This window comes from Callorhinus ursinus, unplaced genomic scaffold (assembly GCF_003265705.2).
Source record: "Callorhinus ursinus isolate GAN/ISIS: 27379988/994484 unplaced genomic scaffold, GSC_fseal_2.0 scaffold18, whole genome shotgun sequence".
Classification (NCBI taxonomy): domain Eukaryota; kingdom Metazoa; phylum Chordata; class Mammalia; order Carnivora; family Otariidae; genus Callorhinus; species Callorhinus ursinus.
The window spans coordinates 33,041,952-33,066,610 of NW_027397080.1; the positions used below are offsets into that span (position 1 = coordinate 33,041,952).

The following is a 24,659-nucleotide window of genomic DNA, read 5'->3' on the forward strand; positions in this document are numbered from 1 at the left end:
GCTGGGGTTTGCAATTCCTGTTCTGGACATCGTGTGTCCTTTGCAGGAGCGAAGGGACAGAGATGGCTCTGGGCCTCCTGTCTCTGACACTTGAACACCTCCTGGCCAGGGTGACTAAAAATACCTTCTTATTGAGAGGGAAAGGCAGTACCTCCTGTCGGGGGGGGCGGGGAGAGGAAGCCGTGAGCAGAGGGGGGAGAGGAGCCACGGAAATGGGGGAGGGGAGATGCCACAGGATAAGACTGGAGTGACAGAGCCCGTGCCTCCGCGGAACTCCAGCTTCCTCCGCACCCAGACTGGCAGCATCCCCAGCCAAACCTCATTCCGAGAGGACCCGGACACCAGTAACAACAGCATCTAGCCATGCTTGTCAAGATAAAAGCACGAGGTGAGGTGCGAAGATGACAAAAGTGTAGCAGGTCATTCCAGTAAAACGTGGGCTTCCTCTGTTCCTGAGAATCGAGGAAACCCCAGAGAAGCCCTTCTCATCAGAACCTCCAGGGATCAAAGCTTCCTTGTGCGCTGCCTTAAGGAGAAGCAAGGGCAGGAAGCTCACCAGTAAACAGAACAAGCTGGGGGAGTGTTTTTCAGAATGGGGTTCTCCGAACCCCTGGACCAGTGCTGGCAGAAGATGGAGCTCACTGAGCTGCTCCCGGGCCCTTGGGAGACTGTTTTCAGGCACCAGTTCCTGTGGTTCCGGTGTGTGCGCCTATGGCTCAGGACAGCCTGGCACGCCTGGGGCCCCAGGACCCCTGGAGCCTCCATGCTCCCCGCTCACTGTAGGCAGGGCTACTGGCGAAGACGGAGCATCAGAATCTCCCCGTCTGTGCCTTCTAGTTATTTCCGACTCGCCTCCATCTAGAAGGGGTGGGGGGCGCTACTTCCAGAGAGGCCCTGCCACCATGGAGCGTTCAGGTTACCAAGGCTCCCAGGCAGAATTTTAGACCCTTCTGCCCTTGGCTGCATTTGACAGCTTGTGGACATCAGGGCTGGAGTTTGCTCTGAAAGATCACAGGGTTACCAAGGGAGGGAACATGAAGACATGCTGTGGTGAAAGGGTGGGTGGGTGTGCTCAGAGGGTGGCTCTGCAGCCCCCCGCCAGCGCCTGTGGGCCGCTGCACGGGTATGCAGGTGTGCAGTGGTCTGGCCCTCCAGGAGGCCTGCGGTGAGGGAGGACAGGGAGAGGCGTGTCCCTCCATTCACCGGGAAGCTCTTCTCTATAGACCAGTGGCCACGGCACCACCCTCCCCACCCTCCACAAAAGCAGCCAGCTGGGCTCTCGCAGGCTGTGCCCCAAGAACAGGCAGCCCGTTCCGAGGAGTCCTGAGGGGGATGACAAAGGCCCTTAGAAGGGGACCTGAGTCACTGCACGAGCTTTCTGGGGAGCCACCCAGGTTCCAGGTAGGGTGACCTTTCGGGCTCAGTCCACGACTGGAAGCAGCAGGTGAGGGGGTAGATGACACTGATTGGACACCCCTGATGAGCCAGGGACTGCCCCCACACTTGGACTCATATCGTCTCATTTTGCCAATCCAGAAACAGGGAGGCACAGGAATGAAGCCAGGTGGCTGGGAAGGTGAGAGCCAGAGACTGAGGGAGACACAGAGCTAACTCTCCACCAGGGTCCATGGGCCAGACTGGTGACAGAGGGCGCCGTGGATAAGATCGGGTGTTGAGGGGACGCAAGGAGCTGCTCATTTACTGCGGAAACTGGCCCAGTGATGACCAGTCCTCTGGTTTGTCCTGAACTCAGGGCAGGGATCTGAGAAAAAAAGGCGTGCCTGGCTTTCAGCCTCCGATTGCACGACAGACCTCAACCGAGGCCCAGCAGCCGGGGCCCAAGATGTCTGTGGGGGAGATGCCCGGAGTCTGCAGCATGGGTGTGAAGCTGAAGGAGATTGTCCCCTTCTCTGCTTCTTCCCTTGCCCCAATCCTATTTTATCTGTGCCCCGCATGGCATCGAGAGTCAAGACTGCAGATGCCTGTGCTGGAGTGAGAGAGAAGTGGTGGGCTGCCTGCAAGGAGGAAGGTCAAGGAAGGCAGGTGCCAGGGATGCGGGCCAGTGTCGCGGGGCTCGGCTCTGCTATGAGGGACACACCCAGGCCCACACACACGCCCGAGGTCGCCAGGGTTAAGTATGTGGCCATCTGGCAGAGCACAGAAAGCCTCCTGAGACCCCGCTCTGCAGGACTATGAGTTAGAAAGCCGGGTGTGTGGCCATGGGGCACCTTCAGGCCTGGGGGTGCTGGGCCCAGAGCTCCTCCGGGGTATACAGGGACAGAAAGGCCAGCCCTCAGCCGAGCCCCACAGGAAGCAGCAAAGAGTAAGAAGACACAGCAGATGCTCACACCCACCCAGCAGGGAGGCTCTGTTACCTGCTAAGGGCAGGCTGAATGGAAAGCCTCGAGCTACCCCCATAGCTGACAGCATGACCAGGTGGGTCACATTCCCACCTGGTCCAGTGTGTGCTCTCTCTTGGGGAGGCCCTGTTCTCTTTTCTTCCCCTGAAGTGGCTGAGCCAAGAAAGTGCTGCCAAGGACCACGTCTCCTCACAGAGTGGCCCCCAAGAAAGGGAGGGCACAGAGCGAGTAGAGGGCTGAGAGTGTTGGACTTCCCTTCATTAAAAAGGTGGATTTCCGGGCGCCTGGGTGGCTCAGTTGGTTAAGCAACTGCCTTCGGCTCAGGTCATGATCCTGGAGTCCCGCATCTGGCTCCCTGCTCGGCGGGGAGTCTGCTTCTCCCTCTGACCCTCTCCCCTCTCATGTGGTCTTTCTCGCTCTCTCAAATAAATAAATAAAATCTTTAAAAAAAAAAAATAAAAAGGTGGATTTCCATGTCCCTTGGGAGCTGGGATTGAACCCTGACCCTCCAGTGCATCTGAGACCCATCCGTGAGTGTGTGTGGGGGATTTCTGGTATTTCTGGAGCTTGGTGGGACAGGGAGGTGGTACCTGTCTCAGAGTCCTGGCACAGTAAGAACAGAATCAAGGTGTCCTTAGGAGCTAGGGAGGCTGGATCATTTTCTCCATCACTCTGTGCCTCAGTTTCCCCATCCAGGCTACCCAGCCCACCTTGCAGGGTTATTTCCAAGGACCCATCATCGAGCAAGGTTTAAAGTGCAGGCCCAGCATGACCTGAGTCTCTTCTCCCCTTCCATCTTGCCCAGTGTCTTGGCCCCCTGCCATCTCTTTGATGACATCTCTGGAAGCATGGCACCCTTGCTCTGGGGACCTGCTAGGCTGGGCAGGATGGTATCACTAGAATTCTCTGCGCTTGATAATATCCTCCACTCCCAACAGCTCCCCAGTGACTCAGATACACCCCAGGGCATTGGTTTCCTCTATGCATGTCAGCAACATCTCCAGAGTGGCCATCCCAAAGGGCAGCCAAACCTGACGGTTGGGCACATCCATAGGGTGCTGGCATCCTCCAACTGAGAGAGTCAAAGAAGTGACCTGCACTTGCATTAGTGGGATGTGAAGAGTCTATCTGGGATCTGCCCCTGTGGACTCCTTTGTGGGGGGAAGATGCCCAAGACCTTTTGCCTCTATGACATGAGACCCCCCTGGCTGCTGGGAGAGGGGATGGCGGGAGGCACGGTGTCTCGGGCCCTAGCCACCATCAGAGATGGTCTTCCCCAAATGCTGCCCGCAGCTGCCACTGCCCGGCCCTGTTGTCCAGGGACTCCAGGAAACCACTCTTTCTCTGGGACCTTTGCTGACATGAAGGTCACCGAGACTTTCATCAAGGACTAAACACACGCTGCTTTCAGCCAGAGCCCCCGGAAACGAAGCACGTTACACAGGTTCCAGTAACGAGGAGGCCTTCCTTTGCCACACGCTGTGCTGTCCAGTTGCCACGGGCCCAGTACCAACAAACAGGAAAGTCTGGAGGAGGCCCCCTCCGTCTGAACCCCTACCGGAAACTGCCAAATCAAAACTTGTGCCACTCACTTCCTCCTGAATCATTTGAGGTTTAGAAGATCATTGAAAAAGTAAAGGAAAGAAAGAAAGCCAGCCCCACACGGTGGGGCCTCTGAAGCCGTCCCGTCCACAGAGCTCGCTTGCCCCTCAGACCCCCAGCGCCCACGGCCGGCCCTGACCTTTACAAGGAAGAAGTGGTGTCCCGCCTTTCCACACTTGTGGTGTGCAATTGCTTTGGGGCCCATTTCTTCCCATCCAGGCTCCACATCCAGACCCAAGAGGGTTGTGAGCACAACACCTGGGTTTCACATTTTTCATGACCCCCATCCCCCACGGCCTGGCTCAGTCTTGGGGGTGCTGAGCAGGGCCTAGTGTCTGGCCACTGGCAGGGTAGAGAGAAACACAAGCAGCTGGACCTGGTTTTATATGGGATGCCTCCCCCAGGTTGTTTTCCAGGCAGGATTGTACGGTACCCCAAACACCATCAGTGCCACTGAGGCTGGGTATGGACCTGGAGCGTTCTAAAGGACATAACCTGGGGAGCCAATGCCCTTTGGGCCCCTGCTGAGAGAGCACACAGGCAGGAGCCCAGGGACCGCACAGGAGCCTGGCTCTGCAGGTAGATGCTTTTCCAAGCAACAATCAGGAGGGCAGATGGGGCTCCCCACACGCAGGTCCCCAAGCCCTGCAATGTGTTAGCAGAGTGGGAGCTTGCTCTTGGCACTGGAAGGGGGATGGCGTTTTTGAGGGGGAGGAGAAGTTGCAGAGAAAGAAGGAATCCTGAAACAACAGACAGTGGGACAGCTGTGGCCTGAACTGGGTGTTCTTACTCCTCGGGTGTGGATGTATTAATTTCCATAAATGCTAATACCCCATTTCCCCAAGAGCTATGACTTATGTCATCTCTCCTTGGATGCGGTTCAACACAGGACAGACAAATGGAAGGGAGAGAAGGCAGCCCCCACTGGCCGGTCCCCTGCTCCCCACTCTTGTTCCCCACCAGGCAACTCAGGTCTGTTTCCTAAGGTGGCCACGGTAACCAACTGCCAGGTCAAGATCCCCAGCCTTCAGCCCCACAGTCGAGTCCTGTCATGCCAGGAAGCAAAGAAAGTTACCAACCCCAAAAATGCTGAATCACAAAGTGAGGTTGAGCCGGGAAGTGGGGGTGGGGTGGGGAGGGTGATGGTGGCCAGGAAGGAAGGCAGGAAAGGGGGCCAAGGGGCTTCCCACCTGGAGCCCCTCAGGATGCTCTAGGCAAAGCGCAGTCCCCTCCGGGATCCCCCAGGACAAACGGCAGGAGGAGCGGAGCCAGGGTGCGCCTGGGTGGGAGGGTGGCAAGGTGGGCAGGTACACGGGCTGCTGCGGCCGCGGCAGGAAGAGCGGTGCAGCTGCTTGGGTCCCTGCGTCCTGCGGGAGCAGCAGCAGGTAGGGAGGCAGGGAGAGAAGAGAAGCTGAAGACGGGGAAGGGGCACAGGGACGGGGCTGGGTGGGGTTGGGTGTGTAGGTAGCCAGAGGAACTGGTGCAGGAAGGGAGTGCCAAGGTCCTGGGGATCTGCAAGGTGGAGGGAGAGCGTCCACAGAAGGAGACAGAGGGGCTGGGAGCAGAATGGATGGGAGGATGGGGACAGGGATCGGGAGCGAGAGGCAGGATGAGCCTTCGGGAGCAATCTCGCGGAGGTCCGTGACCAGGCGCGCTCGGATGGGGCTGCGCAGAGGCCGGGAGAGGGGATGGGAAGGGGGGATGGGGGCAGGGGGAGGCGAGGCTGCGGGAAGGGGAGGTGGCAGAGATGGGGATGAATGCACCGGGACGAAGGGAGGGATGAAGTTTGGGGCAGGGGTCGGGGATGGGAGCTGAAAGGTCGGGCGGGATGGGGGAAGGGAGATGATGGAGAAGGAGGTGAGCCCGCTGGAGAGGAGGTAAGGACGGAGGCGGGCGCGGGGACGCGCTGTGGAAGAGGAGATGGAGAATCAGCGCGGGCCTCGCGGGTGCCCGCCGCCGCTGCCTCGGCGCACGGCGGTGGACAGCGCGGCCCGCCGGGGTCCCCCCGCACTTACCTGGGGGGCTCCAGCTCCGAATCCTGTGCCCCGCTCCGGATCTTCCTTCCCGCCCTGCCCCGGCGACTTTAGCGCCCCCGAATCCCGCTCGCTCGGCCAGGTTCCGCCTGCAGCATCTTCACCTCGTGGGACGCCCGGGGCCACGCCTCTACTAGCTTCTCATTGTTTGTCCTTCACGCCAGTCATAGTCCAATTGGCTGAGGGGTCGCCGGCCATGCAAATCAGGACGGGCCCGCCGCCGCGCCGATTCGCCGGCGCTACCGGAGCGGAGCCTCGGGGCTTGGGCTCCGATTGGTCCCGGGGCCCTGCCAACGACGCTGACGCGGGGCGGGTTCCCGGCCCGGACGCGCGGCGCGCAGCCTGCCGAGGCTCCTCCCGCTGGGGCGGTGGATCGGGAGACCCGCGGCCGGTCCTCAGCCCGCTAGGCCTGGGGCTCCGGCGGGTACCGGAAGGCCGGCGGGGCTCTGGGTCCGTCGGGGGGGCACGTCCTCGACAGCGTGAGCCTCGGCGGCCTGGGCGCGGCGGCGGCGGCGGCGGGCCCGTCTCCTAGGTAACGCGGCCCGCGGCGGGCGGAACCATGCCGGCTGGCGCCGCGGGGGAGGTTGGACGCGTCCTGGAGCGCAGGGGGCGGCCGAGGCGGCCGGGGGCTCCCCGGGCCCGGGGTGGGGGTGCTCCGTGCGGCTTTCCGCGGGGATCGGGTACCCGCGTCATTCGCATCCCGCCCGGGTCTTGACACTCGCTGCGGCCCGGGGTGCCCGTGGGCGTCGGGGGTCCTTGGGGCTCAGCTTGCGCATTCTGCCCTTGACCCTGCGCCCCTCTGCTGCCGCTCGGCTTCAGAAGAGCGCGGTGCGGACGGCCTGGGCTTTGCTGAGACCCTGACATTGGCCCTCCGCACTCGGCGTCCCGCAGCCCTTCCTCGGCCAGACCCCAGTGGGGGACCCCTGCAGGGTGCCTGTGCCCCGGCTGCGTCCTCATCTCTGGCCGGGTGCCTGTTCCCTGCTGGCGCTTCGCAGAGCCGCCGCCCATTTGGAGATTGCTAGACTCTGGCTCTTGCAGGAGGCTCTGTCCGCCCTGCGGGTCCTGCCTGCCTCTGACCACCCCTGGATCCACTCCCGCCTTCCCCTCCGCTGTCCATCTCGCTGACTTCCTGACCGGCTTAGAGCTGGCCACCTGGGCCCTTCCCGCAGCCCGAATGCTTGCTCTCCTAAGCTTTCCTTCCGACTCGAGGCCTCACCTGTGCGCGTCTCCAGGGCCTGTCTCCATAGAAGACTGCTCCGTTCTCAGATCCGCTCCTGTCTTCAGTGTTGCTATGTCCTATGATTGTGGATAGCGGTCTCCGCTTCCAACCCAGTCTCCGTCCCAGTTCACTGCACGCTCCACACCTTTCTGTCGTTTTCATAGATCGCACCATGGCTTCCTTGTGTGCTAACTTATATCCTGTCTTTCTGCCTCACACCAGATACATTCCATGAGGGCAGGGAGCTTGTCTGCTATATTTAGGACAGTTTCCCCAGTACCTGGCACCTGGTATGTATGCAGAGGATTGCTTGAGTGAGGGAATTCTAGGCAGTGCTTGATTAGATCTCCACTTACTCCCAAAAAAGCTTCCTAAAGCTTTTCCCAGATCTTGTTCACTGCTTGGAAGGAAGCTTCCCTCTGCTCGCACAGCTTCTTGGCTCCTGCCCCCCCCCCCCCCTTCTCTAGAGAACCACCGGTGGCGAGATTTCATCCTGGCTTACCTCTTCAGCGCTGGAGTTCCCTGTTCTCTGCACCCCCTGCCCAAGGAGACTGAATTCGGCTTGTCTCCTCTGTGCTGCTCACACTCGCTCTCTTGTCTTTGCCCCACTGGAGAGACCTGGTATTTGGCAATCTCCATCATTGTGTGCACTGGAGCACAAGAGGTGTGCAGAGCAGAGCCCGCTGGGAGACTTCATAGTCCCCTCATCCTGTAGATGAGACCCAGATCCAGGGAAGGCAAGAGACTCCCCTGAAGTCTGAGAACCGCGGAGGTTAGCCGGGGCTCCTCAGCCTGGGTCTTACCATGGGCTCCAGGGCCGCTCCTGGCTTTGATTGTAATGGCTTTGAGGCTGGTCATGACCAGCTGTGTGACCTTGGCCGGGCCGTTTAACCCGAGTCTCACTGTCCTTGTCTGTGATACTTACCTACACAGTTGTCGGAATAATACACATGAAAAGGTCTGTGAGTGCCCGGCTCACAGTAGGCCCTCGGTGAAACCTGGTGCATTTTCTTGTGTTGTTTCTCCCCTGGAGAGCTCCTTCTGTGGGCTCAAAGCATGGAGCCGCTCTGTTTTCTCTTTATTGTTCATCCAGCCCCAAAGGTCCTGTCTTCTCTCCATAGCATTCTTAAGTCCTCCACAGTGCAATTTAATTATTTACTTAATTGTTAAAAAGATTTTCACTGAGGACCCAGCCCTGACCTCACTGAGCTCAGTCTTGCAGGACAAGAGAAATGTGGAGACCGAGGAAGCATGGTGGCCTTCTGTGACAGGATCCCTTGTGGGGGAGCAACCGGTGGGGGATGGGGGTGCTCACCTTGAGGAAGGGGCATTTAATCTGACTGCTAGAGGACGAGTGGGAATTTTCCGGGGGGGGGGCGTCATGTGTGTGCCGAGGGGAACCAGGAGGGCGTGGTGTCCGGGAGGAATTTTAGCTGGGCAGAGTGGGGGCAGAGTGGCTGTAGAGAGGAAGGAGGGTCAGGTGGCAGTCAGGTGGGGGTTGGGAGGAAGGGAAGGGAAGGGCAGAGCTCTGTGCCCATCTGTGGGAACCCCCAGGAGCCTGTGTCTCAGGTGCCCTCTCCCTCCATTGGCCACTCAGACTGTTGCTGCCTGCCTCTATGTGCCCGGCTCTCTCTTTCTTGGTTGGGTGGCTGTCCCTTTCAGAAGGGATGCCTTTCCTCCCCGTGTGCCTCCTACTGGTGCAGCCTAGGGCAGTCCCATGGATGTGTTTCCCCGGCCAGGTGGACTAGAACGGAAGTGTTCTTTGGCATCTGCCCGCCAAGTGTGGAAGCCAGGGGGAGGGGAAGGAGGTGTTGGGTCAGGAATCGGGGGCAAATGAGCAAAGCCTGCAAAGGAAGCGCTGTCCTTGTGCTGGGAAAACACTACGGGCAGCATGCAGGGGCCCCTTCCAAGGGTGACACTGCCACAGTGCTCCTGAGGCACAAAGGACTTCCTACACAGGAAGTTTCAGTCCTTTTTTTTTTTTTTTTTTTTTAAAGATTTTGTTTATTTGAGACAGTGTGTGAGTGAGAGAGCACAAGCAGGGGGAGCAGCAGAGAGAGAGGGAGAAGCAGGCTCCCCACTGAGCAGGGAGCCCGATGTGGGGCTCGACCTCAGGACCTAGAGATCGTGACCTGAGCGGAAGGCAGATGCTTGACCGACTGAGCCACCCAGGTGCCCCAGGAAGTTTCAGTCCTTAATGGCCTCACTTTGTATGAATTAATGTCCCCGTTTTATAATGAAGGTCAACAGGAAAACAACATTTCTCTTAAAAAAAAAAAAAGCTTGGGAGTCAACTTTATTGAAACTTCAATTTGATTTTATGAAAATTTATTGAGTTCTGATGGTGAGCCAGATACCAAGGACACAGGAACATAGATCCCCTTATGCAAGTGGTTGGCCAGTGGGCAGGTCTGTACAGGACAGGTGGCAAGTGCTGTGACCACGGGAAACTTAGGGGCCAGGTGGGCCCAGCAGCTGGCCCCGGAGCCTCCGAGATGCTCTCCTGGGCAGGCGGCCCTCCTGCTGGGTGTCAGGCCTCCGCTGCTTACAAGTGGTAGACAGCTGTGTGAGTGTCCTGTGGCTTTTGTAACAATACCACAAACTGGGTGCCTGAAGACAACACAGATTTATCCTCTTTCAGTTCTGGAGGTCGGAAGTCCAAAATCAGTATCATTGGGCTAAAGTCAAGGTGTGGGAGGGCTGTGTTTCTCCTGGAGGCTCTAGGGGAGCATCTGTTTCCTTGCCTTTTCTAGCTGGTCCTTGGCTTGCGGCCCCTCCCTCCTTCACTTCTCTGTCTGCTTTGTGGTCACCTGACCTTTTCTCTGACCCTCCTGCCTCCCCCTTTTGTTTAATTGTATCTACTAGTGTTTACTGTATTGGAAAGGAAATCTGAGAAATGTTAATGTTATTGCTTATGTAGAGATAACAATAGACCTGTTACATGTTAGCATAAAATGTATTTTTTTATGAAAACCAGTTGTTTTCCAGAACAAAAAAATTAGCAGGAAGAGGGTGGTTTTGCATTTTTGTAAGTTTCTGTAGCGTCTGGCATAGTAGACAGCTGGGTCTCATATGGGCTTCTGGGTTTTTTTTTTTTTATGATTTATTTATTTATTTGGAGAGAGATCGCGAGCATGGGGGGGAGGGGCAGAAGGCGGGAGAGAGAGAGAATCTCAAGCAGACTACCCACTGAGTGTGGAGCCTGACTTGGGGCTCTATTCCATGACCGTAAGATCATGACCTGAGCCAAAACCAAGAGTCAAAGGCTTAACCGACTGAGCTACCCAGGCACCCCTAGGCTTCTGTTTCTAAACTGTTGAGAAAGTTGTTTTAGTTGAAGTATTTGAAAGAAACTTGGCCTCACCCAGAGAAGGGAGGAGTGTCCTAGGTAATTGTGGACGTTCTCCTCTGGTACTTTACCCAAACTCCACAAGTGGTGGTTTCTTAAAGGTTTGTGCAATGTGGAGTTGGGCGCCCTGCCTGTGAACTTTTCATGCTCTAGTACATTAAAGTCCTTCGGTCTGTCCTGCACTTTGGATGGATCTTTCACTCACGCAGGCTTTTATACCATGATGCATTGCTCACCTGGAAAATACTGCTTCTAAGGTGTGCTGATCTTCCAAATAGCGCACATTTAATCCTACGATTTCAAAAGATGACTTCTGTCGTCATCCGCATCCATCTCTCCAGGAGCGTCTTCAAGGAGGAGGAAGCTGTCAGATTCACAGTGGAGGATACAGATTCTCCCAATTCTGATTTTTGCCTGCAAGCCCAACTCTTATTACCAGTTTTCCTTGAGGTGACAGATTCATTTAGTTCACATTTGGGAGACTGCAAAGTGCCCGAGTTTGAATAAGCACGGTCCGTCTCTCAGTGGCTCTTTTAGTGAAGGTGGTATCGCCGGATGACAGGAGCAGCGGGTCCATGCTGTGTATTTCCCTTCTCATCACAGAGTGTTAAAAGTGCCCGTACACAAGGGTCAGGATGTAATAAAATTCTTGGTTTTCACAGCGTCACCGAGGATATTCCTAAGTGAAGCTGCTCTGCCTTTTGCTGTGAGTGAAGAACGCACCGCGGCCTGAGGGTTTGGTGCGCCTGCCTTGGGGCTCACGGAGGCCTCACACTGCGCCCACACTTGCCTTTGCTTCACCAGCGCAAATGTCCACACAGTGAAAAAGGCAAACAGCATCTGAATGTTATGGAACTAGCTTTGACCTTGTGGAGCCCTTGACGACCCCAGGGAACTGGAGGGTCTGGGGACCCCATTTAAAGAACCACCGTCTTGGGAGACGAAATCCATTGCCCTATCTTGCATGTCATTTTAGTGTACAGAATTCAGCCTCTTATCAAAGCCAAGAGCTTAAGATTCTGTGTCAGCTGAAAAGCGGCTAGAGAATAGAGAAGGTTCACATCTCTGGCTAGAAGGGGGATCACGTCCTTAGTGAGCCAGGTCACCCAGAAGCCCGTAACACTCAAAATCTGTCCCAGACCGGCTTTGGCAACAAGAGACTGTTCATGTAGCTGAGCCGTCCTGGGTGGCTCTAGGGTTTCCTTGAGCCAGGGCTCTAACTGTGACACCGAGACCCATTGGCCCTTGCTTTTGCTCTGCTTTTCCTGTGTGTCTCAAGGAAGCTGCTCCCATGGTGGCTTCTGACGACTTCATACCGATGACCTCTCTGCTCTGAGGGCTGCAGAAAAGAGTTACTTCCTTCTCTCGGCAGAGCTAGCAGAAGCTGTGAGATGTATATCTTCTTGGTTCTGATTGGGTCACGCTTCCTAGTCCCTTCTAAGATAGCCCTAGTCCCCAAGCCCTGACACTGTTGTGTAGTGCTCAACCTCCACAGCTGTACAAAGCAGCCTTGCATGTGCGTGTCTCTGTGCCAGTTACTGAGGCCAGCATAGTCGTGCTGTAGTTGGCTCCTGAAAGCAGGGACAGAGAGGGGATTTGGAGCAAGAGGGGCATGTTTGCCAGGGGAAGGCGGCACAGGGACCAGTCTGTTGCACTGGGGTTTGGAGGGAGGAATTGCAAAGTGTGATTTTTGGGGATGGTGGTTCCTCTGAGATGCAAGGGGAGGCAGGAAACTTTCAGAATCTCTCTGAGCACTATAGCCCTTATAACTCCTTTATTTATTCGAACACAGATCATACAGGTAATCCTAGAGGCCCAGGTGACCCTCAGACTGGCAGAATGAATGACTGGCTCAGGATTTTGGACCAGAACGTGCTGGTCCCTCCCCACCCACAGAGAGCACGCCAGCCTTTAAAGGAATCGAAAGCGTTTCAGTGTGTCCTGAAGTGTCTCGATGGGCCACTCATTAAGCAGGTAAAGAAATTTGCTATTTATTGTCCTATGCATGTTACTACTGCTCTCAGCTGAGGGGATATTGATTTTCACTTATTTATTTAAGTCTTTACCACTGTGCCCATTACCTTGGGCCTTGGCAGTGTTTGGAGGCAAAGTGGCTCATCAGCAAAGAGAATACACAATTCAGCGACTCGGTCAGCACTTCTGACACTGGGTAAAGGGTTTCTTTCTGCCCACAATAGAGCCATTTTAAAACCCAGGTAATCTGATTTCTTGTGTTATTTCTGAGCCAGGTTGTTTGCGGGAGGTGGGCCCGTGCACGACCCAACACAGCCTGCTTGCAGCCTGACGGTTAGAACTGCAGGGGCAGAGCTCTGGGTATCTTGGCAGAAGCCATGTGCCTGGATGTACCACAGCCTTCTGCACACTCAGGCCCTTGCTCTGTGGCTCTGCACCTGTCTGTGTCCTTCAGGGGCCGGGAAACTGCTGGAGAAGCTGGTGCTTCTGCGCTGCCCACCGAGCACCCACGTAATCGGATGGTTCTAGTGAGACCCAGGGGGATGCATGAGAAGGATCCAGACCTGCCATTGGGAACATGTGACTTTTTGTAGGGTTTGGCCTGGCAAGGCTATGTCCTCTGCAGATGGTAGCATGGTTCTCTGTGTGTTCACAGTTGTTGGGATACCGGAGCTGTAAGAGCTCACTTCTGGGAAGCCACTCACGCCCTATGGCGTTCACTTCCAAGCCCTCTGCTTCAGCGCCTGCTGTGCGTTGGTGCTGTTAGCCCCATGGTGGCTGCCGGTCTTCCAGCTTTTACTGCCCAACACTTTCCCGTTTAGTCTGCTGCCTCCTTGCAGCCCTTGGAAGCGGGGGGCCTCATGACAGCATCTCACAGAAGAGGAGACAGTCTGGGAGAAGGGGCGCGGGGTGCCCCGCTCCAGGCAGCCACTGGGCTCCAGCCCGGGCAGACAGCGCCGGCAGCCTCCGCCTTATAGGAGCTCACAGCTTAGTGGACAGCACCGTCCTCTCTCCTAGGAATTTTAGGAGGGAAATTTTATTTATTGTTCCATTTTATTTCATTTGTTTATTTGCATTTATTTGTTTTTGAAAAGGTAATTATCATTGTTCAAAATTCACTAGGGTACATGAGGAAAGTGTATCATTCCACGGAGTCCCTAAGGCAGCAGCGTCCCACGCTAGACACAGCCAATGTGACCTGTTGTTTCGTATAACTTTCCAGAAACTCTAAGCAAATACAGCAGATGAATATACCTGTATTATCTTGCTTAAAAAAATATTCATAGCAGTATGTCTTATAGATTGTTCATGTCATTACATGAAGAATTTCATTCTGTCTTAAGACAACATAGTATTTCTCTGTTTGGATGAACCTGCATTTATTTATCCAGACCCTGGTTGATGAACACAGATTTTTTTTCCAGTCCTTTGCTATTACACAGCTGCAACGATTCACTTCATTTACACATAGGTACACGTATGTCTGTAGAATAATTCCTACAAGTGGAATTCCCTGACTTGGAGTTATGTGTTAGACCCAGTTAGAGGTTGTTTATAAAAAAGAACACGTTAGACAGAAAGACATGAACTGTAGTATGAAAGTCAGAGGATGGAGAAAAGATAGGCCCTGTAAACCCAGTAAGAAACCTCTGTGTTGTGCTGGCATCAGACAGCGTCGATTTCACGGTGAGGAGTATTATCAGAGATAAAGGGGCGAAACTTACAGCAAGAGGAGAAGAAAGGTGTAAAATCAATGGCCTCTGTGTCCTCCGTAAGAATCTACATGAGAAGAATAAGTTAAACCCAAAGAGAACAGAAGAAGGAAATGGTAGATTTCCGCTCATTTAGCAGAAATCAGTTAAGAAAGGGCAAATAATAGAGAAGATCAGCAAAGCTAGAATTTGGTTCTTTGAAAAGATTAATAAGCTTGATAAACTACAAGACTGATCATGTGTGAGAAAACGCCAATTGCCGATATTAGGAAGGAAAGGAGCGCTACTGTATATCCTACAGTTGTGCGGAAGATAGTTGAGGGATACCATGAATAACTTGTGTGCCAACAAATTTGATAACTTAGTTGAAATGGACACATTTCTTGAAAAGCACAGCTTACCCAAAGTCACACTAATAGAAATGGAAAATAGAAAAAGTCCTGTGTTCATTAAAGAAATGGAACTCATAATTTAACAGCTTCCTACAAAGAAACTCCAGAGTTAGATGACTTAATTGTTGGGTTTTGTAAAGTATCAAAGGAAGAAATAATATGACTTTTAGATAAACTCTTTTAGAAAACAGAGGAGGAGAGAATGCTTCCCAGCTGTTTTTTTTTTTTTTTTTTTTGAGGCTGCCATAACCGATAACTAGATCAGGCAAGGACATCACAAGGAAATTACCTACTGACATCCCTCGTGAATATTAACACAAAAATCCTTAAAATATTAGGACATCAGATCTAGTGATAGACATAAAGGATCAGGTGGGGTTTAACACAGGAACCCAAAGTTTTACAGGTTTTGTAGCTGACTCTTGAACAATGTGGAGGTTAGGGGCACTGACCCCCCCACCGTCAAAAATCCACATGTAACTTTTGACTTCCCCCAAACTTAACAAGTAATAGCCTACTGTTGACCAGAAGCCTTCTCGAGAATGTAAACAGTTGATTGACACGTATTTTGTATGCTATATGTATTGTACACTGTGTTCTTACAATAGAGTCAGCTAGAGGAAAGAAAATTCTATTAAAATCGTAAGGAAGAGAAAACACATCTACAGTCTTGTTCTGTGTTTGTCAAAACCAAACCAAATCACATATAAGTGGACCTTTGCAGTTCAGACCGTGGTGTTCAGGGGTCAACTGTACATACAAGAATCAGTGAATAGATAGCATTTAAAAGAAGACCAAGTAGGAAGAAAAAAAAAAGACCAAGTAGGAAATGTGAAAAAGTGTAGTCTTAGAAAGTTTGTATGATGTTAGTTATTTTGAGAATTGACAGCTTTAGGTGATTGCAAGCTTCCCTGTGAAAGGAATTGGCTAAAAATATTACATGCTTTTGAACGCAGGACACTTTCTTAATAATTTTCGTATATCTTTTTGGCCATTCCATTTACCTGTTTCATTGAGTTTAACTTTTACCATGAACATTGATTACACTTCTTTGCTTTGAGATGGCTATTCCAATTCAGTTTGATGTTTCCTGGGCACCACTGTATGGTTGGAGCTGTGTGGGGGGCATGGATGACTGTCCCATATTCTGTCTTCAGGCTGCAGCAGAGACCATTTAGAAACTTACCTGAACAGAAATGGGTTACAAAGTAGCATCCAGGTGGAGGAGTGGTTAGGGTCTGGAGCTCCGGGAAGAAGTGTAGGTCAGTAAGAAAGGTTTGGGACTTAGCAGGTCCTGGCTGGCGCCTACCTCTCTGAGAGCATAGTGGGAAGCAGGAGCGGGGAGGAGGTGGAGGAGAAAAAGGCTAATGGAGGCACCCTGGGCAGGACCAGCCACAAGGGGAGGTCTAGGACCAGGCCCCTGGGGGGTGAGCGCCCCGAGTATCTCCATGGGTGAAGTCTGGCTCCAGGCCCTAAGGGTGGAGCAGGGAAGAGACTATTCTGGGCTCTTGTCCTCCCAGAGCTCACACTCGTCTGGGGCTGGCAGATAGCTGGATGAACGCTGGGGAAATAGAAAGCAGGGTCAGAGCCTGGGCGTGGTCAGGGAAGGCAGGGGAGTGAGCCACAGGCGGGGGAGGCTCTTGAGAAGAGGCAGACTGGAGGGGGGTGGGTGGAGAGGCAGCCCGTGTGCGAGGCCCCGTGAGTGGGGGGGGCTCCCGTAACTGTGATAGAAACTGGGCTTGGGGGCCTCCTCCAGGCCTGACGGCTGTGTTCCCTGCCTTCATAGCCAGCACCACCTCGCTCCCAGCAGCCCCGGACAGAGAACATGCCATCGTCCTTCGCTAGGGACCTAGGACTCCCAGCACAGGGCAAGGCCTGGGCACCCCGAAGTGGCCGGCCACCCCGTCCCTCCTGCTTCGGTCCCTCACTTCCCACACCCAGCCCATCAGCCGCACCACCCCGCCACCTCCGTGGGCTAGCTGGGGGGGGCGGGTAACGGACAAAACAGTTGTGAGCTGTGCGAAGTGCCCAAGCCGGGGACTTGTGAGAGGCCCCCGCTGAGTTACGGGGTACATGGGCCCCTCCTCTTCCCCTCAGAGTTGCTGCGGTTACACAGGCAGGTGTGGGATTTCGTTTGTATTTGGGGCCGACGAGGGCAACATGGAGAAGACAGTTTGTTACCGGGCCCAAGAGATGGGGGTATGCCAGGCCACATAGGGCCCCGTGGGGTCGCTTGGGAGGTGGAACATGGGAGACCGTGGCCAAGAGCTGTCACTGTGGTTTTCCTGGGAGGGAACACATAAGGCAGGCTGACCAGGTTTAGGATTGGCCGGTGTGAATAATCTCGGTGGCCTCGGAGAGAGCCAGATAGAGGGGCAGGTGGGAGTCTGGACTCTGGATTGGTTGGTTTGCACATCATAGATGTTCTGGAAGGCAGGTCATTTCGTCTGTCTAGGAATTAGCTGGCCCCGGGAGGGGCGGTCTTAGGCCCATGTTTGTGCCTTGGGACTTCACTGTTCTGACTGGCCCGGAGAGGGCCAGGTACTCCGATGCATAATCCTACCAAGACCACTGGCCGTGGCAGAGAGGCAGTTCCCCCGAGGGATCTTGATACCTGAAGGTGGATGCTAAGTGAGCCGGGTCTCCCAGGCTGGTCGGTCAGCACAGGGGCATGGCTCTTGATGTCGAGCAGCCTTCAGGACCGGTTCCCTTCTGTCTCCTAGGGAGTGCTGGAGGTGCTCTCGGAGGTTGGCTGCCATCTGCGTGTGTCTCTCTTTGACGTCACCTACCGACACTTTTTCGGGAGGACGTGGAAGACCGCGGTGAGGCCGGCGGAACAGCTCCCCAGGCAGCCGTCCAGGATCGTCTTCGATGAGGTGGGCTGTGGTGGTGGGCAGGGCTGCTCTGCGGCCCAGGGGATATGACCTGCGGTCACGACCTGTGCGTCTCAGACCCGGGAAGCGCCACGGAGCAGCAGAGGGGCCGTTGCAAAGCTTGTCCAGCACTGGGGCACGTCGTCTCCAGAAAAAACCTGCGTGGAAGCCCAATGTCCCAAACGGATGAGAGTGCGTGGCTCTGCCGAAACCGTAGGGCAGGAGCACTTGGGGGTTTTCTCGCCTTCAAGGAACCTTGAGATTCTTGGAACGAAGTTAGGAAATTATTGATCTCGTCTGGCTCCCCCGTTTCCCCTCACCTTCCTTGTCTTCCTCCTTTCATTTTGGCTTCTTTCTTTGTCTTAAAGATGAGGAGTTGAAACTTAGAAGGAAGGTGACTTGTCCAGGTAGCAGGTGGCAGAGCCTGGACTCGAACCCTTGCCTCCGTTTCCACCCTGGGTGGTTGCATCGGTGTTGCTTCCTAACGCGGCTTGGCCCACTTGGTTGTGTCTGGCCGCACGCAGGTGGGCGTTTTCTGTCCTGGTTCAGCTGCACCAAATACAAGTTCTGTTCAGCCCTGTGGCTGGGTGCCAGGGGGTGGTGGTGGGCGGCCTGGGCGTGGCACTCATGGCACAGGATGGGGTAGCCAAGGCAGGTGACAGAGTCATTGCAAGTTGTGGTAAGCTTTGGAAGGAGACCAGTGCGCTGCTGTCCCCAGGGGAGAAGGGGGACCTGCCACGGAAAGGTGAAGAAGGAGGGTCTCCCCTCGCAGAGAACACTGAAGCTGAACCTGCGGGAGGAGGAGGCTAGTCCTGGGAAGAGCTGCGAGCGGAGGCGCTGTGAGCCGAGCAGGGCTTGCACGTGCACAGGCTGGGCTTCCGAGCGCGGCGGGTCTGCTTGATTGACGGTCACAGGTCTGGAGACGGCCGAGGCCCCGTTGACTTGGTCTTTCTTGTGTGTAGAGTAGGGCTGGAGGGACAGGTAGTGCCGTGAATAATGGAGGTGGCGGTGACCACAGCCGTTCTTGGAGGTGTCACTGCATGAGCCAGAGCCCAGCGTGGCCCTTTTCTGCTGGGGACTGTCCCGGCCCAGTCATGAGACGGCCGGGGGCCATGGAGCCCGTGCTGCTCTCTCTCTTGCACTCGGCTGCCGCCCAGAGCTAAGGTTGTGGTCGGGCGTGGAGTGATTCTGCTGGGAGCCCTCCCTTCACAGGGTAGTGGAGGGTGCGCCTGCCCCCAGAGGCCAGGGAGGTCCGATAAAGCCTGGTTAAAACATGCGTCCTGGGGACAGAAGGTGTGTCTTATGTTAAGGTTGTCACACAGCACATGCCAATGCCACTGGAAGGCCTCTGGCCGGCCATGCTGTACATGATCACGTGTGGGCCCATCGGCGACTCCTCACAGGGCTGTGCCGACACAGGTGATGAATGGCCTTCACACCTCTGATGTGACAGGACAAGGTTCGCCAGGAGCGGCGAAGCCCTGGTGTGGCTGGTCACCTGGCCCGGGCTCAGCCTCTGCTGTCCTGGGGGGCGGCCTTCGAGGGCTGGGCTTCGGGTTTCTCTGTCATGTGTACGGTCAGGCCCAGGGACACCTGGTATGTGACAGTTTCTACAGTGAGTGCTGAAGTCCCCTCGTGGGGAGTCATCCGTGGGCAGGGCATTGGCTCACAGCACATTTATGGGATTCCGTCGCGCCACCTTCCTCCAGAGTCGGTGTTATATGTCCCTCCCTAAAGGGTGATCCAGCAGGTCCGGAGGCCAGGAGTGCCGGGAGCTGCGGACCTGGGGGGCCCGCTCTGTGGCCTGCGCCTGACCGGCCTCTGCCCCGGGACCTTGCACTCTCCCATTGGAAGAGTCTCGAGAGTCGAGGGAGGGAGGTGTGCACCGAAATCGGCCCTGGAGTGCTTTGCAGTTGCGGTTTTGGAATGAGTCCCTCTTCCATGTCCTCCCCTCAGCCCACCTTTCCACGGCCCGCGGTGAGCGGCGGGATGTCCCTGTAGCGGGTAGTGTCCCACAGGCCGTGCTCGGCCCGGGGTGGCTTGGCTCTGGTGACTCTGCAGGACTGGCCTGCTCCTCCTGGACTTGTCCAGACGTAACACTCCTACCCCCCGAGGCCTGCGCTCCACGCCGGTCGTGGGACTGAGACCCTTCAGATGTCAGCTGGTCCTGAGCCCTCCTGGCTCACAGCTCAGGGCCACGTCGTGAGTCGGGGGAGTCGAGCACCACTTCTGCTCAGCCTCGGCTGCCCTCACACTTCGTCTTCTGCTGAGCTGGGTATGGCGATAGGGGATGGCGGGTTAGTGAGGCCCACGGTGTTTAATGTTTCTGGAAGATTCTGCACCCTTCAGCCCCGGAGTCGCTGAAGCAGAGCCTGCAGCAGGGCCAGTCGGCGGAACCCAGTGACAGGCTTGCTCGGGAAGCTGCTGGGGTCCGGCTGCTATGCCCAAGGCAGACAGCAGAGGCCAGTGGCGCCCCAGGAATGCGCTCCAGCCGGCTGGCCGCGCCCTTCAGCAGCGTCCTCTGGGCCCAGCACTTCCTCTCATTTCCTCCATGCTCCCAATACAGGGACATAGGTGTCTTTCCAACTTAGTTAGTGAAAGAGAATCCCGTGTGCGGCATGTGCATGTGTCCGTGTGTCCATGCACGCAGGCCATTGGAATGCAGAGCGTTCCCGTGGCGGCACTGACACACGGGAGGGAAATAAGTACACTGTGCCCTATTTTGAGGGGACTCTGAAACTCGGTGATCTTTCTCTGATCTTGCTAATTGCCTGTGTTTTCTGGTTTTACTGCTCAGCGGTGGCGTGGGGGAGATCTGATTGGAGGTGGGCAGGCCGCCAGTAGCAGGGGACCATCTTTGGAACCACTGTGGCTGTCCGGTCCTGACGCGGATTAGTGACCCAAGCTCGGGTGCTCAGGGCTTTTCCTGAGTTGCCAGTGTCCTGTTTAGTCCCGATTCTATTACTTGGCAAACAGTGTCCTGGAAAAAGACCTTGAAAAAAGAAATCTGGCCTTGAACCCAGGCTGGTGTTTCCAAGAATGATGAATTCCTGCCCCCTCGGCCTCCCCCCTCAGGCTCCCCCTTCGGACTCAGCCTTCCTCCCTCGGACTCGGCCTTCTGGGCGCTGCCTGGTGGAGCCTCTCAGCTCCGAGACCAGAGTGCTGAGCCGCCCTTCCAGGCCATCCTCGCGTAGATAGGAGTTGCCTTTCACTTTTGCTGAGATGGTTAATAATTTGTTCAACCTCCCAAAAAGTATCTTTTAAAAAAATAATCTGGAAAGCCAAAGTACCATGCAGTTTCTACATTTTCTTTCTGAGATGGACATAATTCTCCTTTAAATCTGCCCCTAACTAACCACGCGCAGGCTTCCCGTGACAGTGCCGTTTTTCCTCCTCCTCCTAACTTACGGGAGTGAGTGGGCAGGAGTCCTGGGGCTTCTCCACACGTGCCCGCCGTGCAGACGGGGCTCGCTCCCGCCCCGGCTTTGCCTCAGCCCCGGCTGTTGCCAGAGGAGTAGGGAAACCAGGCATCTGAGCTCGAGATAAAGCTAATTGTGTTGCTTCTGCTTCACTTAACCAACACCGTGAGAAGATGTTCTTGAATGTTCTCATTCATCAGAGTAAAGGGAGCCATGTAATGCTCTCTTTAAAAGTGCATGCTGTCAAGGAATATCAGTGTAATCCCAAGGAAACTCTGGAAGCTCTTCTAAGTGACTTGATTAATCCCCTGCTTCTGGAACGTGCGCTGGTCCTCCTCCACAGCCACGCTGCCTCTCTCGGGTCGTCTGGGCTGCTCCCCAGGGTACGTGGCCACGGCAGGAGCCGGAGGGCAGCGTCCTTGCCTCGGGTGCTGACCGTGGAGAGTCTCCCTCTGCTGAGGGCCCCATCCTCTCTGGCTCTGCAGAGAGCACCCCAGGGACTAGGAGCCAGAAGTGGGGGGATGACTGCTCTCCAGGATGCTTCTAGTATTGGGCCTTCATTGCATGGAGATTTAACTACCTGCCATGGGGGACGAGAGAAAGCTTTAAATTTGTCAACTTGTGTTGTTTGTTCATAATAGTATATATACTGTGGGGTATTTGAGGTTGCTTACTTTTCTGAGTAAGCCAAGGAAGTGTCCTTTAGGCCGGAGCGGGACTGGCTCAGGCCCTGGGTGTGGGAGTCGATGGCGGTGGGCTTTCACTTATTCCGGGTTTTAGACCAGTGACCCAAACTCTTGACTCTGATTCATCATCTGGGTGTGAGAGATAACGCTGTGCATAAGGTTATGTCACTGCTAAATAGTATGTCTTCATGAACAGACACCGTGTAGGCAGTGGGCATCTGTTCAGCAAGCACATGGTGCCAGGCTCTGTTCAGGAGCTGGACACAGCAGGACGGAGAAGGCAGCATGTCACCCCGTCAGCCAGGGCTGAAGTTTACGTTGTCACTCTGCACAGTGCTTCTCAGCCTCGGCTTGCTGACGTTTGGGGCTGGACAAGTCTCCTGGTGGGTCTGGATCCTCGTGTGTCGTTTGCTGTGGGTAATGGTGGGCTCTGTCCTGGGTGAACAGAAGTTTTTGACTTTGGAACTGGAGACTTCGCATTTCCCAGCAGAGAGTTTCGTGTAGCCGAGTTCCCCGTGCCTGGAGCGTTCAGTCTTACGGTGGGAAGTGTACAGGAAGCCATCCGAGCCTCAAGGGGGAAGCTGCAGGAAGTGTTTGTAAGTTATCTGCCTTCCTGAAGATATTTTATTAAAGATTGATTTAAAAAGAGTTATTTGGAAGGCACTGTTGTCATCTCCGCTCTGCTCTTCCCTGGCTGTGCCGCCCAGCCTTCTGCTTGGGACTGGAGGGGGCAGGTTGGGTGGTGGTGCCGTTGGGGACGCACGGCTGCAGCCTCTCCAGGGAGGCGCATCACCAGAGGCCCAATTTCAGTTCTGTCATGTGGGTGAGAAATGGGGACCTGGCCCTGAGGCAAAATGGTGTCCGTGTTCTTGAAGATGCAGGCATTAAGACAGGAGCATTTCCATGATCTATTAATCTGTTTATCCTGTCAGGGAGGAAACCTGTCAGATGTAGATGGGTGGGATGTGACTGGGCTGAATGAGGGCCCCCCTTTGGTCTTGAGAGGCCCTCTCTTGCAGGTAATTTGATGGGCTTGACTCAAACTTTTAATCATGCAATTTCAGTTGATGCTTAGGATCTTCCTCTCAAAGCTTGCTGCACGGTGTTAATTAAATGTCCTTAGACTGAGGGCTTGTTTGCAGTTTTTGCTCAGCTGAGTGCTGGTGGGATGTGTGGTGGGCATGGCGCCTAGGTACAGGTGAGCCGGGCTGGCCCGACTTTGCCCTCCTGGGGACAGTCCCTGCAAGGTGACCAGGGGATTAAAGCTTGTTAAAAACCAAAAATCAACTGAGTAAATTTGAAGATCTAATTGGCTTTATTCACGACTCATGAATTGGGCAGAATCCCATCTAGCAAACAGAAAGGAGCTCCGGGGAGCTAGACAAAGTGAAAGGCTTTTATAGACAGAAGGGGTGGGAAGAGGTTTCTAGCAAAGAGAAACTTTTTGGGCAAGGTGACCTTCCTGGGGGGGTAGGCGAGAGGGGTCATCCAAGGAGATTGCCTCACTGGCGCTGACCAGGGAATTCTGGATCCGCCGCTAAAGGCTGCATGGCTGGGGCAGGTGGAAACGGCAGTTGGGTCAGGCGTCCTTGGTTTGCTGCCTGGGGCTCTCACCCCTGGGAGGCTTTTACTTCCACATGCTTCTGGTCGGTCCTGAGCACGGTTTGTGTTTTATGCCTGCCTAATCTAGCCTTTACCTTTGAACCCTGAAATTGAGGGTGGGATTGTGTTTTCAGGTTCCTTAGAAATTCTTCAGTGCGGTGCTGTTCCCACACTGAAGGGTCCGTAAATTATGTTTGGAAAAGAGCACGTGCCCTTCACGGTAACACCCATCAGGACTCGGGTCGTGGTCAGGATGCTGCACTTCCAGCCGCCGACCCTCCTGGTTGAAGATGGGGTCTTTGCAGACAACAACGGGGCTCTGCTTTTGTTGATTTGGTCTCAGAACAGTTGTTTTTGGGGGTAAACGGAAGGGAGGGGGGCAGCCATAGATCTGAACTCGGGACATGCCGAAGCAGCTGGTCCCATGGCCTCCAGGCAGAGCAGTTTCAAGGTGACCTCTAAGTGGGCGATGGCTGCGGCTTTGCATCAGGGTTTAAAATATTAGTTTCACCGCCAAAAGGGAAAGCAGGCAGGGTTCCTAACACGGATGTGCACAGGTCTAAATATAAGAGGTGAGACAGGGACAGACCCAACTCCACAGCGGGGCTTTCGGAAACAGTTCTCGAGTCTTGGAAACAGAAACATAATTCTCTTTTGGTCCAACCACCTGTCAGCGGTAAGTGGTCATTATTTCATCATTTTGCAATAAAAGATAATAGAATAACGATTTATATCTCATGGCTGATGTTTTAATGTGTCTCTCTGTTATCCTGGGCTGACAGTCTGTGATTACAGTAAATGTTTTCCCGGTGACACCATAGTAATGACTCGTTAATGGGGATTAGTCCACGTTTAAATCACGTCCTCGCAGCGGCGCAGCCTGGCCCTGCCTTACCGCTCCTTGCCTTGGTGGGGGGGGGGTGGTCTTTGTGCTCAGCGGGTGGCCCAGCACCCGAGCTTGTCCCCCAGATGCACTTCCGGGGACTCCTCTGCATCCAGAGCCACAGCTCAGTGCCTCCATCTAGGTTTGTTCTGCAAAACCCCGCTGTCTCCATCTTCTGTGCCTACGACGTTTATCGGTTTTATTTTATTTTTTCTTTTATTTATTTGAGAGAGAGAGAATGAGAGAGAGAGAGCACATGAGAGAGGGGAGGGTCAGAGGGAGAAGCAGATTCCCCGATGGGCGGCGAGCCCGATGTGGGACTCGATCCCGGGACTCCAGGACCATGACCTGTGCTGAAGGCAGTTCCTTAACCAACTGAGCCACCCAGGCAAAAGCAGCCGGTCTGGGCTTCATGAGGTAGAAGGAAGCCACGGCAGAGCAGAGGTGCTTTCTTTCCCTCTGGGAGCACACATCAGAGTGAGGCTGGCTGGACGCAGGTGGATCTGACCCATTCCACCGCCCCCTGGTGCTGGGCACGGATGGGGCCCAGCTGGG

The 24,659-nt window shown here is 54.9% G+C and overlaps 2 protein-coding genes across 7 annotated transcripts in view; one reads left to right on the forward strand and one right to left on the reverse strand.

The window, feature by feature from the left end:
- KCNAB2 (potassium voltage-gated channel subfamily A regulatory beta subunit 2) overlaps nt 1-6,120 on the reverse strand; it is an 84,672-nt gene extending 78,552 nt beyond the window's left edge. Inside the window, exon 1 of one of the 2 annotated variants that reach the window (XM_025856319.2) lies at nt 5,978-6,120. The gene's annotated coding sequence lies outside the window, so the exon portion shown is untranslated. The remainder of the gene's footprint in view (nt 1-5,977) is intronic. The other variant, XM_073903440.1, reaches the window with a different exon arrangement.
- Nucleotides 6,121-6,270: 150 nt separating this feature from the next.
- The window catches only part of NPHP4 (nephrocystin 4), a 111,794-nt gene continuing 93,405 nt past the window's right edge, over nt 6,271-24,659 (forward strand). For all 5 annotated transcript variants that reach the window (XM_025856316.2, XM_073903435.1, XM_073903438.1 and 2 more), the window contains exons 1-3: nt 6,271-6,527; nt 12,356-12,537; nt 17,365-17,517. In XM_025856316.2, coding sequence (XP_025712101.1) covers nt 12,403-12,537; nt 17,365-17,517 — 288 coding nt within the window. In that variant the 5' untranslated portion in view covers nt 6,271-6,527; nt 12,356-12,402. The remainder of the gene's footprint in view (nt 6,528-12,355; nt 12,538-17,364; nt 17,518-24,659) is intronic.